General features: G+C 46.2%; 1 protein-coding gene across 1 annotated transcript; it reads right to left on the reverse strand.

Annotated features, from left to right (window-relative positions):
• Nucleotides 1–9,743: 9,743 nt before the first annotated feature.
• Nucleotides 9,744–13,092, reverse strand: LOC100273059 (uncharacterized). Its single transcript, NM_001147508.1, has 5 exons — nt 12,736–13,092; nt 12,425–12,640; nt 12,166–12,314; nt 11,791–12,064; nt 9,744–10,302 (listed from the first exon to the last, which is right to left on the reverse strand). The coding sequence occupies exons 1-5, from the start codon at nt 13,007–13,009 to the stop codon at nt 10,067–10,069; spliced, it is 1,149 nt and encodes a 382-aa protein (NP_001140980.1). The 5' UTR covers nt 13,010–13,092; the 3' UTR covers nt 9,744–10,066.
• Between the last annotated feature and the right edge of the window lie 1,537 nt (nt 13,093–14,629).

Genomic DNA, 14,629 nt, shown 5'->3' on the forward strand with positions numbered 1-14,629 from the left:
GAAAGGGGTTGATTGCAACTCTCGTCCGTTGGGACGCCACAACGTGGAGTAGGCAAGTGTTGGACTTGGCCGAACCACGGGATAAACCACTGTGCCATCTCTGTGTTGATCTCTTTGTGGTTATCGTGTTGTGCAAGCTCTCCTCTCTAGCCACTTGGCTTAATTGTGCTAACTCCTAATCAAGTTTTGTGGATTAAGTTTCAAGTTTTTACAGGGTCACCTATTCACCCCCCCTCTAGGTGCTCTCATCTTCCCAAGAACTGGCAAGTCTCTGATGTGCTCTTTCTATTAATTTTACACCCTGCCCAATCAGCATCAGAATAACCAATTAAATCAAATGTGGATCCCCTGGGGTACCAAAGGCCAAACTTAGGAGTATAAACTAAATATCTCAAAATTCGTTTCATGGCCCTAAGGTGAACTTCCTTAGGATCGGCTTGGAATCTTGCACACATGCATACGGAAAGCATAATATCCGGTCGTGAAGCACATAAATAGAGTAAAGATCATATCATCGACCGGTATACCTTTTGATCTACGGATTTACCTCCTGTGTCGAGGTCAAGATGCCCATTGGTTCCCATGGGTGTCTTGATGGGCTTGGCATCCTTCATCCCAAACTTTGCAAGAATGTCTTGAATGTACTTTGTTTGGCTAATGAAGGTGCCCTCTTGGAGTTGCTTCACTTGAAATCCTAAGAAATACTTCAACTCCCCCATCATAGACATCTCGAATTTTTGAGTCATGATCCTACTAAACTCTTCACATGTAGATTCGTTAGTAGACCCAAATATGATATCATCAACATAAATTTGGCATACAAACAAATCATTTGCAAGTGTTTTAGTAAAGAGAGTAGGATCAGCTTTTCCCACTTTGAAGCCATTAGAGATAAGAAAATCTCTTAGGCATTCATACCATGCTCTTGGGGCTTGTTTGAGCCCATAAAGTGTCTTAGAGAGTTTATAAACATGGTTAGGGTACTCACTATCTTCAAAGCCGGGAGGTTGCTCAACATAGACATCTTCCTTGATTGGTCCATTGAGGAAGGCACTTTTCACGTCCATTTGGTAAAGCTTAAAGCCATGGTAAGTAGCATAGACAAGTAATATACGAATTGACTCAAGCCTAGCTACGGGTGCATAGGTTTCACCGAAATCCAAACCTTCGACTTGTGAATATCCCTTGGCCACAAGTCGGGCTTTGTTCCTTGTCACCACACCATGTTCATCTTGCTTGTTGCAGAAGACCCACTTGGTTCCTACAACATTTTGGTTAGGACGTGGAACTAAATGCCATACCTCATTTCTTGTGAAGTTGTTGAGCTCCTCTTGCATTGCCAACACCCAATCTGAATCTTGAAGTGCTTCCTCTACCCTGTGTGGCTCAATAGAGGAAACAAAAGAGTAATGTTCACAAAAATGAGCAACACGAGATCGAGTAGTTACCCCCTTTTGAATATCGCCAAGGATGGTGTTCACGGGGTGATCTCGTTGTATTGCTTGGTGGACTCTTGGGTGTGTCGGTCTTGGACTCTCATCATCTTCCTTGTCTTGATCATTAGCATCTCCCCCTTGATCATTGTCCTCCTCTTGAGGTGGCTCCTCTTGATCTTCATCATTATCATCTTGAGCTTGATCCTCATCTTGAGTTGGTGGAGATGCTTGCATTGAGGAAGATGGTTGATCTTGTGCATGTGGAGGCTCTTCGGATTCCTTAGGACACACATCCCCAATGGACATGTTCCTTACTGCGACGCATGGAGCCTCTTCATCATCTAGCTCATCAAGATCAACTTGCTCTACTTGAGAGCCGTTAGTCTCATCAAACACAATGTCACAAGAAACTTCAACTAGTCCAAAGGACTTGTTAAAGACTCTATATGCCCTTGTATTTGAATCATAACCAAGTAAAAAGCCTTCTACAACCTTAGGAGCAAATTTAGATTTTCTACCTCTTTTAACAAGAATAAAGCATTTGCTACCAAAGACTCTAAAGTATGAAACATTGGGCTTTTTACCGGTGAGGAGTTCATAAGATGTCTTCTTGAGGATTCGGTGAAGATATAACCGGTTGATGGCGTAGCAAGCGGTGTTGACCGCCTCGGCCCAAAACCGATCTGAAGTCTTGTACTCATCAAGCATGGTCCTTGCCATGTCCAATAGAGTTCTACTCTTCCTCTCCACTATACCATTTTGTTGCGGTGTGTAGCGAGAAGAGAACTCATGCTTGATGCCCTCCTCCTCAAGAAAGCTTTCGATTTGTGAGTTCTTGAACTCCGTCCCGTTGTCGCTTCTAATCTTTTTGATCCTTAGGCCGAACTCATTTTGAGCTCATCTCAAGAATCCCTTTAAGGTCTCTTGGGTTTGAGATTTTTCCTGCAAAAAGAACACCCAAGTGAAGCGAAAATAATCATCCACAATTACAAGACAATACTTATTCCCGCCGATGCTTATGTAAGCTATCGGGCCGAATAGGTCCATGTGGAGTAGCTCAAGCGGCCTGTCGGTCGTCATGATGTTTTTGTGTGGATGATGAACACCAACTTGCTTTCTGCTTGACATGCGCTACATACCCTGTCTTTCTCAAAATGAACATTGGTTAGTCCCAAAATATGCTCTCCCTTTAGAAGCTTGTGAAGATTCTTTATCCCAACATGGGCTAGTCAGCGGTGCCAGAGCCAACCCATGTTAGTCTTATCAATTAAGCAAGTGTCGAGTTCAGCTCTATCAAAATCTACTAAGTATAGCTGACCCTCTAACACTCCCTTAAATGCTACTGAATCATCACTTCTTCTAAAGACAGTAACACCTATATCCGTAAAAAGACAGTTGTAGCCCATTTTGCATAATTGAGAAACAGAAAGCAAATTGTAATCTAAAGAATCTACAAGAAAAACATTAGAAATAGAATGGTCAGGTGATATAGCAATTTTACCCAATCCTTTTACCAAACCTTGATTTCCATCCCCGAATGTGATGGCTCGTTGGGGATCATGGTTTTTCTCGTAGGAGGAGAACATCTTCTTCTCCTCTGTCATGTGGTTTGTGCACCCGCTATCGATGATCCAACTTGTGCCCCCGGATGCATAAACCTACAAAACAATTTTAGGCCTTGTTCTTAGGTACCCAAACGGTCTTGTGTCCTTTGACATTAGAAACAAGCACCTTGGGTACCCAAACACAAGTCTTTGACCCCTTGTGTTTGCCCCCAATATATTTGGCAACTACTTTGCCTGATTTGTTAGTTAGCACATAAGATGCATCAAAAGTCTTAAATGAAATATTAGGTTCATTTGATGCAATAGGAGTTTTCTTCTTAGGAAATTTAGCACAGGTTGATTGCCTAGAACTAGATGTCTCACTCTTATACATAAAAGCATGATTAGAGCCAGAGTGAGACTTTCTAGAGTGAATTCTCCTAATTTTGTGCTCGGGATAACCGACAGGGTATAAAATGTAACCCTCGTTATCCTGAGGCATCGGAGCTTTGCCCTTAACAAAGTTTGACAATCTTTTAGGAGGGGCATTAAGCTTGACATTGTTTCCCTGTTGGAAGCCAATGCCATCCTTAATGCCAGGGCGTCTCCCACTATAAAGCATGCTACGAGCAAATTTAAATTTCTCATTTTCTAGTTCATGCTCGGAAATTTTAGCATCTAATTTTGCTATATGATCATTTTGTTGTTTAATCATAGCCATGTGATCATGAATAGCATCAATGTTAACATCTCTACATCTAGTGCAAATAGTAACATGCTCAACGGTAGATGTAGAGGGTTTGCAAATTTTTAACTCAACAATCTTAGTATGTAAAATATCATTTTCATCTCTAAGATTGGAAATGGAAACATTGCAAACATCTAATTCTTTAGCCTTAGTAATTAATTTTTCATTTTCATTTCTAAGGCTAGCAAGAGAGGCATTCAATTTTTCAATCTTAGCAATTGAACTAGCATTATTATTTCTAAGATTGTCAATTGAATCATCACAAACATTTGATTTCTCAACCTTAGCAATTAATTTGGCATTTTCATTTCTAAGGTTGGAAATAACATCATGGCAAGTGCTTAGCTCACTAGATAATTTTTCACATTTTTCTATCTCTAGAGCATAAGCATTTTTTAACCTTAACATGCTTTTTGTTTTCTTTAATTAGGAAGTCCTCTTGGGAGTCCAAGAGTTTATCCTTCTCATGAATAGCACTAATTAACTCATTTAATTTCTCCTTTTGTTGCATGTTTAGGTTGGCAAAAAGAGTTAATAAATCTTCCTCATCATCACTAGAGCTAGCCTCATCACTAGATGTTGCATACTTAGTGGAGGATCTTGATTTTACCTTCTTCTTCTTGCCGTCCTTTGCCATGAGGCACTTGTGGCCGACGTTGGGGAAGAGGAGGCCTTTGGTGACGGCGATGTTGGCGGCGTCCTCGTCGGAGGAGTCGGTGGAGCTCTCATCGGAGTCCCACACCGGCAAACATGGGCATCGCCGCCCTTCTTCTTGTAGTACCTCTTCTTTTCTCTCCTCTTTCCCTTCTTGTCGTCGCCTCTGTCACTATCACTAGATAATAGACATTTAGCAATGAAATGGCCGGGCTTACCATACTTGTAGCACACCTTCTTGGAACGGGGCTTGTAATCTCTCCCCTTTCTTTGCTTGAGGATTTGGCGAAAGCTTTTGATGATTAAAGCCATCTCCTCATTATCGAGCTTGGAGACGTCGATGGGGAGCCTACTTGATGTAGACTCTTCCTTCTTCTCCTTCGTTGCTTTGAAGGCGATGGGTTGCACCTGAAAGCATCTAGGCCCCTGGTTGGTTTTAGTGATTAATGACAACGTAATATTATATGTGACTAACGTGTGTTTTGCAGAGACAAATGGTAAGTTAGGTCGCATGACAGGTAGAAGTACTACAACGGTGAAAACAATCCCGGAGATAAGAACTCAAAGCGACGGCTAAAACGACGAAACAAAAGGTGAAGGTCTACGGAGTCCGAGTGTCAAGGAGATGTGGACACTCGCGTTTTAGTTAGGTCTTTTATTCTCTTTTAGCCGTACTATAAAGAGGGGTTGTCGATGAGTAGTTTGACCAAGAGAGTTCTGGTGTAGTGTTGGTGCACAATCACACTCATATACGGTGCTAGGTGTCACTCTAGAACTCACACACAAGTTAGAGCGAAAACCGATTTGAAAATCAGCTGAAAAACAAGAGTTAGTGTTTCTGGCCTTGGGGCACCGGACTGTCCGGTGTGCACCGGACTGTCCGGTGTGCACCGGACTGTCCGGTGCACCCTCTGCCAGGTGGGGCCAGGCTGGTCCGCGGCAGAGGCTTTCCCTCCGCAGAAATGAATTTTAGTGGCGCACCGGACACCGCACAGGACTGTCCGGTGTGCACCGGACAGTGAACTGTTCACTGTCCGGTGTGCCATGAGTCCAACGGCTAGCTGTCAGAACTAGCCGTTGGAAACAACCGTTGGCGCACCGTTGGCGCACCGGTGGCGCACCGGACTGTCCGGTGCGCCATTGCGCAGTGAGATGCCTGTAACGGCTAGTTGGTGGGTGAGGGCTATTTATACCCCTTCCACCCACCATATTCAATGTCTTGCACTCCACATTTATTCCAGCACATTGCTAGAGCGTTGCAAGCACCAAAAGCCTAGTGAGGAGATTAGAGAATCATAATCCGCGTTTGTTCCTCATTAGCGCTAGTGAGAGCCACCTAGAGCACACACCACTTGCATTAGGCTTCTCTTGGTCAAGCGAAAGTCTACGGCTTGTTACTCTTGGTGATCGGCATCACCTAGACGGCTTGGTGGCGTTGGGAGCTCGGTGATCACCGTGAAGATCTTGTTGGTGACCCGACTCAAGTTTGTAAGCGGTCTCGAGGGATCCACCGCGCCGGAGTGGCAAAGGATCATCTCGTAGTGAGCACTTGGTCCTTGCAAGGACCAAGGGGGAGCGATACCCTTGCGCGGGTGCTCCAACGAGGACTAGTGGAGAGTGCCGACTCTTCGATACCTCGGGAAAAATTGGAGGAGTCTTCTAAACTTTGCTTTACATTCCGCACTTAATTCAAGCACTTTACATTGTGTATTTGTTTAGCAAGTATTTGAAGTATTATCTTAGCTTTGTTGCATTTCTAGTATTATATTCTTAGTGCTAGTTGTTGGGGTGAAGTTGGGCTCTTGCTTAGCTCTTGTTTAGGTTTTAATTAGTGTTGATTTTTTAGAAAAGCCCAATTCACCCCCCTCTTGGGCATCGTGATCCTTTCAGCACCTCGGGTGTGGAGGTGGCGCCTCGCTCGATGATTTGATTGGAGCCTTTGATCGTTAGTTCAAAGCTCACAAACTTTCCTATCACTTCCTCGAGAGACATTAGTGTGTATCTGGGATCACCACGAATTAATTGAACTTGCGTAGGATTAAGGAAAACGAGTGATCTAAGAATAACTTTGACCATTTCATGGTCATCCCATTTGGTGCTCCCGAGGTTGCACACTTGGTTCACCAAGGTCTTGAGCCGGTTGTACATCGCTTGTGGCTCCTCCCCTTGGTGAAGCATGAAGCGACCGAGCTCCCCCTCGATCGTCTCCCGCTTGGTGATCTTGGTCACCTCGTCTCCTTCGTGCGCGGTCTTGAGCACGTCCCAAATTTCTTTTGCGCTCTTCAACCCTTGCACCTTATTATACTCCTCTCGACTTAGAGAGGCGAGGAGTATAGTAGTGGCTTGGGAGTTGAAGTGTTGGATTTGTTCGACCTCCTCCGAGTCGTAATCCTTGTCTCCCTTCTTTGGTACCTGCGCTCCATACTCAACAATAATCCATATGCTTTTGTGGAGTGAGGTTAGGTGATGCCTCATTTTATCACTCCACATTGAATAATCTTCAACTTCAAATATAGGTGGTTTGCCTAATGGGACGGAAAGAAAGGGAGTGCGTTTTGAAATACGAGGATAGCGAAGGGGCATCTTACTATACTTCTTGCGCTCATGGCGCTTAGAAGTGGCGGATGCCGATTCCGAGCCGGAGGTGGAGGGTGACGAAGAGTCGGTCTCGTAGTAGACCACCTTCTTCATCTTCTTCTTCTTGTCACCCTTCCGTTGGGACTTGATGGAGGAAGAGGATTCCTCCTTGTGCTTATGGGCGGACTCCCTTGAGTGTGTTCTCCCCGAGCTTGCGGACTTGTCGCCGGTCCCGATCTCCCTCTTGGCGGATGCTCCCAACATCACTTCGAGCGGTTAGGCTCTAATGAAGCACCAGCTCCGATACCAATTGAAAGTCGCCTAGAGGGGGTGAATAGGGCGAATCTGAAATTTAGAAACTTTAAGCACAACTACAAGCCGGGGTTAGCGTTAGAAATATAAACGAGTCCGAAAGAGAGGTCGAAAACAAATCACAAGCAAATAAGGCGGATGACATGGTGATTTGTTTTACCGAGGTTCGGTTCTTGCAAACCTACTCCCCGTTGAGGTGGTCACAAAGACCGGGTCTCTTTCAACCCTTTCCCTCTCTCAAACGGTCACTTAGACCGAGTGAGCTTCTCTTCTCAATCAAACGGGACACTAAGTCCCCACAAGGACCACCACACAATTGGTGTCTCTTGTCTTGGTTACAATTGAGTTGGAATCAAGAAAGAATGAAGAAGAAAAGCAATACAAACACAAGAGCTCAAATGAACACAAGTATCTCTCTCTCACTAGTCACTATTTGATTGGAATTGTCTTTGGACTTGGGAGATGATTTGATCTCTTTGGTTGTATCTTGTATTGAATGCTATAGCTCTTGTATGAGGTGTGAAGGCTAAAAACTTGGATGCAATGAATGGTGGGTGGTTGGGGGTATTTATAGCCCCAACCACCAAATGAGTCGTTGGTGGAGGCTGCTGTCGTATGGCGCACCGGACAGTCCGATGCGCCACCGGACACTGTCCGGTGCGCCAGCCACGTCACCCGACCGTTAGGGTTTGACCGTTGGAGCTTCTGTCTTCTGGGCCACCGGACAGTCCGGTGGTGCACCAGACAGGTCCTGTAGACTGCCTGGTGTGCCTTCTGGCTCTGCTCTGACTTCTGCGCGCACTGTAGCGCATTAACCGCTCTCCGCAGACGACCGTTGGCGCGAAGTAGCCGTTGCTCCGCTGGCACACCGGACAGTCCGGTGCTACACCGGACAGTCCGGTGAATTATAGCGGAGCGGCTCCCAGAATTCCCGAAGGTGGCAAGTTCAGAGTTTGGTTCCCTGGTGCACCGGACACTGTCCGGTGGCACACCGGACAGTCCGATGCGCCAGACCAGGGTACACTCCGGTTGTCTTTTGCTTTTTTTATTTGAACTCTTTCTTGGTCTTTTTATTGGTTTGTTGTGAACCTTTGGCACATGCAGAACTCATAATCTAGAGCAAACTAGTTAGTCCAATTATTTGTGTTGGGCAATTCAACCACCAAAATTCATATAGGAAAATGTGTAAGCCTATTTCCTTTTCACTAACGAGCTGGCTCGTTAATGGACCGAGCTGAGATGTTAGCTCAGCTCGTGATAAAATTGAAACGAGCCGAGTCGAACCGAGCCGAGCTGGCCACGAGTTGAGCGAGCTCACGAGCCACGGGTATTTTGTCCAGCCCTAGTTGAACTACTTGACAGAGCCCAACCGTATTAAAAGTATGATTTACAGTATTTTATGTTAACAAACTTTTTTACGAAGATAAAACTTTGAAGTATCCGTTCTGCCTTTGCTTCTATTGTCCTAATTACTACTACCTTTGTATTAAGTACAATATTACTCTATGTTTAACTGTCTAAATACGCGAACGGAACAAAATATTGTTAAAACATCTAGATTTTGTGAATGCAATCTATCTCTTGTTTGCACTGCAACCGTAGTTGTTAAGTACCCAGGAAATCTCTTTACAACTCGCACTTGAAACGAGTAGCTAGGGTCTAGGCTCACTTCAAAAGCGAAAATAGGGCTCGTGGTCGTGGGCTGCTAACCACATGGCAGTGGGATAAACAACTCTTATTACTACTACAACAGATCAGCTCCAGTTCATTGGTTTCAATTCTCAACTGCCACCTGCAGCACTGTTCTCAAATCCTTCTATTCAGACCACAGCCACTTTTATATATAGGGTTTTTCAGATACAAGTCATTATAAAAACTAAGGATTCTAAAGATGCCACTATAATCTGTGATATGCTGTGGTTACCATTATTAATTACAAAAAATTGGTCCATGCCATTATATACGCTTCACGTGTACATAACTCATCTGAAAAGACAAAAATACCCTCACTAGAGACATGCCAAACAGGTCTCCGAGCGACCACCTGCCGCCGACGCTCTCCGAGCGTGCGAGTGCGCGGGGTCTGCGCAGACCGGCCATCTCCTTCCATGCGAGCGAGGGTGAAGCACAGTTTCACCGCCATGTCATGCACGAGCACGTCCTCAATGAAGACATTTTTGTCTTTTCAGGCGAGTCCATGAGTCAAATTTTTGAAGCTAATAATAGTAACCACCTGATATCACGAATTATAATGGCATCTTTAGAATCCTCGGTTTTTATAATGGCATATATATTACAGATTCTTCTCCATAGCGAGAGCCTGCCATGTTCGCTACAAAGACAGTCGCTGGCAGTATTCTAATTGTTTACAGCTACAAATCGGACTTGCATGTGTGTGTTCATATTGTTTCACACACAGCTCATCCATCGCTGAAGAACGATGCACACATGTTGAGACAGAAGCTGCAGTATAAGAATCGCAGAACTGGCACATCTTTAATCAGAGAATCAGAAGCTGCTCAAGCAGACAGTCTGTATCACATTTCCAGGACACAATATACATGATTATATGTACGTTATATTTTTCATATTTATACCCCCTGACAAATCAAGAAATCAGGCCTTTGTGCAGCCTCCCTATCCCACCTTTGTACCACCCAAGTTAAATGAATACAATCAAAATGGAGATGTACATGTATGCAAACATTGAAACTGTATGGAAGAACTACTTTCCCCCGCTCCATTTTTTTTCCAGTGCGCTACTTTGATGAAACTCTACAGCAGGAGTGGCGTGATCATGAGGATTGGATGATTGGTTGGTCCGCAAAAGGCCCGTATAACCAGCCTTTAGCGATATGGCGGTACGCAGCCTCCGTCAGGTGAATGCCATCCCAGCTCCAATGGGTTGTCGGATCAGCACAGGCAGTCGCACCAGGCTCACCGCATTTGGCCGTGACATTGAAGTTGTAAGCTGCTTTCTCAGGAGTCGATGGAGCCCCACAACATGCCCTAGGCAGTTGTTTGGCAAAACCTGAATGAGAGAACACAAGTTGTTAGGTCCCAGCATAGACGTGCATTAAAATCAAAGGTTTAATGCCTGAAGCAAAAAGTGCCTTCTGTTTTAATCGACAATAATGCCAGCCTACTTTTTCTCTAGCAGTTGAGACAGGAAAACTGTCTCCATCAGCAAATTCAAGCCAAATAAAGTACAGATTATTTGCTAGTACAGGGCAACGGTTCGATGGAAATTCTAAAAATCGGGTACATGTGATCTAGAGATGACAAAGACAGGGCAACGTTCTAGATGCAGATGGTTGTTATGCACCTTTTCCTGTAATTTATTATTCTCTATTAAAAAGATATTATGATCAGCAAGGAAAGAAAGTATTAGACAGAAACAGAAGTGATCGCCCAAAACGATGGTTCAGCTAATTGAGCAATTCCTAGATGTTTGTACCTGCCCCAACAAGGACTTGTTGAATTTTTTATTCAGCAATGCTTAGAAAGTGGAGCAGCAAAATTAAAAAGGTTGGGTACACTTTAGACGTCATGAAATGTCCATCTCAACAGCATATTAAGTAAAGTGAGATTCTTTCCCAAAAAATAATGTCCAATTGCCATAGATTTTTAAATTAGGTATGCAGGTAATTCTAGTAGCTAATTCAGGTCAAAATACAAACTAACATGGGAAAAGGACAACTATAACCCTGACCTTGAATTTTAACCGGTTAACAGATCCAGTATTGTGTCAAGTCTTAATACATCATTAGATCGAGTTAAGAGAATCAAACCGTTATACTGTTAGTGTTAGCTCCAAGTGATCCATTCTAATGGAATCTCATTTTCAGTGGAATGGCCACCTCTCAAGTAGATAGCCATTAATGGGCCAAGTCCTGGGTTTGATTCCCCTCAGGAGCGAATTTTCAGGCTTGGTTAAAAAAATCCCCTCGCTGTGCCCCATCCGCTCTCGGGTTACGATGTCCTGTGCGCCACCCTCCGGTTGGGCCGTTGCAGAGTGGACAGTTGATGCCGGCCCGTTAGTGATGGGGGGCCAGGGTTCGGGGATTTTCTCGGCCGGGACCATTATTTCGGTCTCTTCTTAATATAATACCGGGAGGACGGTCTTTCCCTCCCCGGCCGAGTTTTTTTTAATGGGAAACACTCAAATGAACTGTACTAATAGCAGTGATAGCTAAAAGACTCTTTACAAACTAGATAGCAGGTTCCACATGAGCAAGGGTAAGCACCTTGCCACCTTTGCTTTGAAGATACTCTGACCATTAAGCTAGCCCAACTGGTTTTAGAAATCATAAGTTTAGAGCTCACCATTCAAAAACTGATTTATATATTATGCAATGTGCTATAAGAGAAGGTTAAGACATCCCCATCGAGATCTAAACCATCTAACTATAATATGTTGTGAAATAATAGTGATGACTCCGAGTAGTAGCTGACTCTAACAGCAAAGCATCTAAGCCAACCTCATCACATAAAAGAGATCAAGAATGTAAGAGCTTACCAAACTTCTCAGGCTGAAGCATGAACTGGACAACTGGAGTGTAGTAATCGCCATATATGATCCTCACATTGGGATGCTTAGCCCGGAGCTTCTTAAGCATGGCCTTGAGATGTGCATTGTGCACCCAGGAGAATGTGTTGTACCGGCGGACACACCCACTGCGGGAGCCATATCCCTCTTTGGGCTCATCAAGCATGTTCAAGTACACTGGGAAGCAGCCAGTGGGCATAACACCAGGCACAATCATCTCCACAGCCCCCTCAGCAATCAGTGCCTGCACCACGCACAAACATTTGCAGTTGGAAACACATCCCAGAACAACTAACCTTCTACAACTACAATGCACAACAAAGGGGAAGGGGCAAAAACCCCTACCTCAATACCGTCAGAGATGCCCTGGATGACATCCGGCATGAATTTGTAAACCTCTGGGATGCCCATGCCCGCAAAGAGGGGTGCATTGTAGTCATTGCCGCCAAACTCACCGACCACAAACAGCGCCTTGGCAAAGAATTTCTTGCATGCTGCAACAGGAAAAGGAGTCAATTTAATAAGGCCTACCGATGATCTCCCAATTTTCTAGCATAATGCGTCACTAGTGGCTCAGCTAAGCTAGAAAAGGTGGGAATCTCACCCTGCGTTGTGTTGCAGAAGAAAGGCTTGAGATCACGGAACCACTGGATTTGGGTCATGAGCGCTCCGGAGTTCCAGATGACGGCACCGAGCCCCTTGGCCTCGAAGTAGGGCGTGTCGAGCGCGGTGGCGCCGGTGATGGCGAAATTGGCGCCGTACGCGAAGCTGGCGTTCGTGGCCTTGGACGGCGGCAGCAGCGGCAGGCCAAACTCTTGTGCTGCAGGCAAGGAAGCCCAGGAAACCCGTCAGGCACACCAAATCTGCGACGAGCCGAAGAAGCCGAAGCAACCCCAAATGCTAGAGAGACCGTACCGAGGTGGTCGATGACGAGGCGTCCGTCGGAGCAGCGGCCGGTGGCCCTGCCGAAGTAGGTCTGGCCGTAGGGCAGGCGCGCGGTGGCCAGGATGTCCGGGGTGCCGTTCTGGATGAGGTTGCCAGCGTCGGCTAGCGAGTCCCCGAAATTGAAGAGCGCGTGGTACCTCCCCTTGGCCGACGCCTCACTCGATTCCGCCGCGGCGTCAGCGCCGCCGACCGCCGCAAGAACCACCACCGCCAACACGGCGAGCATCGCGCTGCTTCCTCCCATAGCCGCCCGTTCCCCTGTCAGGCTGCCCCTGTTCTTGGATCTCCGCGCGGCGAAGGGATCAAGAATGGAGAAGGTGGAGTCAGGGGTGCGGGGTGGGAGCTAGGTAGCTATCGGCGGTCGGGTCGGGGTTCTTGTAGGAGAGGCGGGCTACGGAGAGGGAAAAGGGAAGGGAGGAAGGGGTTGGTGGTGGTGGCTGTAGCGGCGTTTTCTGGCGCTTGCCTTCGCCGCTCGCTGCGTCTGCGTGTGGTGGCGTGGCTCACTCGGTGTTTGGCGGATTAAAGTTAGGCGTGGGGTGGAGTTATTGGCTTATTGCGGAGGAATGGGAAATGGGAATTGGGAAAGGAAGCGAGGGCGAGGAGGAAAGTGACGGGCAGCTGCGGTTCTGGAGTCTGCATGGATGAATGAGTGAAGAAAGGTGGTAGTCAATCGAGTGAACAGCTTGAGTAATGAGAGGTGAGCACAATGGGTGGGGTTTTTACGTCATAAGACAAGTTTTAGTTTACCTTTTACGATGCTGTTTTTATGATATATAGTGTTAGAAACAGTTAAACAAATTTTTTATTTTCATGAAACTCATTTTATCTTATCCTTACTATACTTAAATCACTAGGTTCCACGGTCGTCCCGTATCATCTTTTTATAAAAGTCCCTATATTTTTTCTAAATCAACTCAGCATAAAATGTTAAAAAGCGGTGCAGGAGGTGGTGTTTGAACCCACACCCTGAACCCACACTCAGTTGCCACCACCTTGTTCGTCATTCTACTTCTTTTCTCTCTCCCCTCATGCATCCACCTTCGCGCCACCCCATTCTCGATAGAGGGCGTAGGAGCATGCGCCTACTCCCTGTATTCGTCCGACACCAGCCCTGACACCGACTCGCGCAGTGGCTATTGCACGTCCACGAGGACGTTTCACATCATGCGCGCACCATCGTTTTTGCCGTCGTCGGACGTCCCGTTTGTCTTCCCGGCCTTCGCCCTGTTCTTCCTCCCCAACCTGCTGCCCCGCCCACGGTAGCAGCCGCGAGCCGACCGACGCTCGTCGACGCGGGTACGGGGCGAGTCGGTCATGCTCCTGACCTTTCTCCGTGCGTGCCTTCGAGGAGGACATGGTGGCGCCTGCCACACTTAGGTTATCTTGGCGATGAGGAGTCCAGGTTTGAGATATTGGACAACCAAGGCCCGTAGCGTTGAAGCAGTCGGCATATGCTACGGAGTTGGTGATGGTGTTATGTCGCTTCGGCGGGTCTAGAGCTGGGAAGACACTCGTATTCTCTCGCCCTTCTCGGATTGACGTCTGGTGCGGGAGCCTCTCGGTTTGGAGCTGCTCAGGCTGGGCCTTCTATATCCGCTTGCGTGCTCTCTCCCTATATATCTAGCATTATACTACCTATGTCGCCTCCAGATGCCTAGGTCTTCGTCGTGTTCTTCTCTAGCAACGAACAGGTATGTCCGTCTCTTACCTTCCCCTTCTGCTCTATGAAACCTTGGAAGTGGGGAAGGCGAGGGATGGGGGTCTCTGATTTGCTGCCTATGGTACCCGTGCGTTTATAAAAAAATATTATGCGAAGAGCGGAGACAATTATAAAAAATATTGAGATCTTTTTTGTGGATAATTT

This window comes from Zea mays, chromosome 4, assembly GCF_902167145.1.
Source record: "Zea mays cultivar B73 chromosome 4, Zm-B73-REFERENCE-NAM-5.0, whole genome shotgun sequence".
NCBI lineage: Eukaryota > Viridiplantae > Streptophyta > Magnoliopsida > Poales > Poaceae > Zea > Zea mays.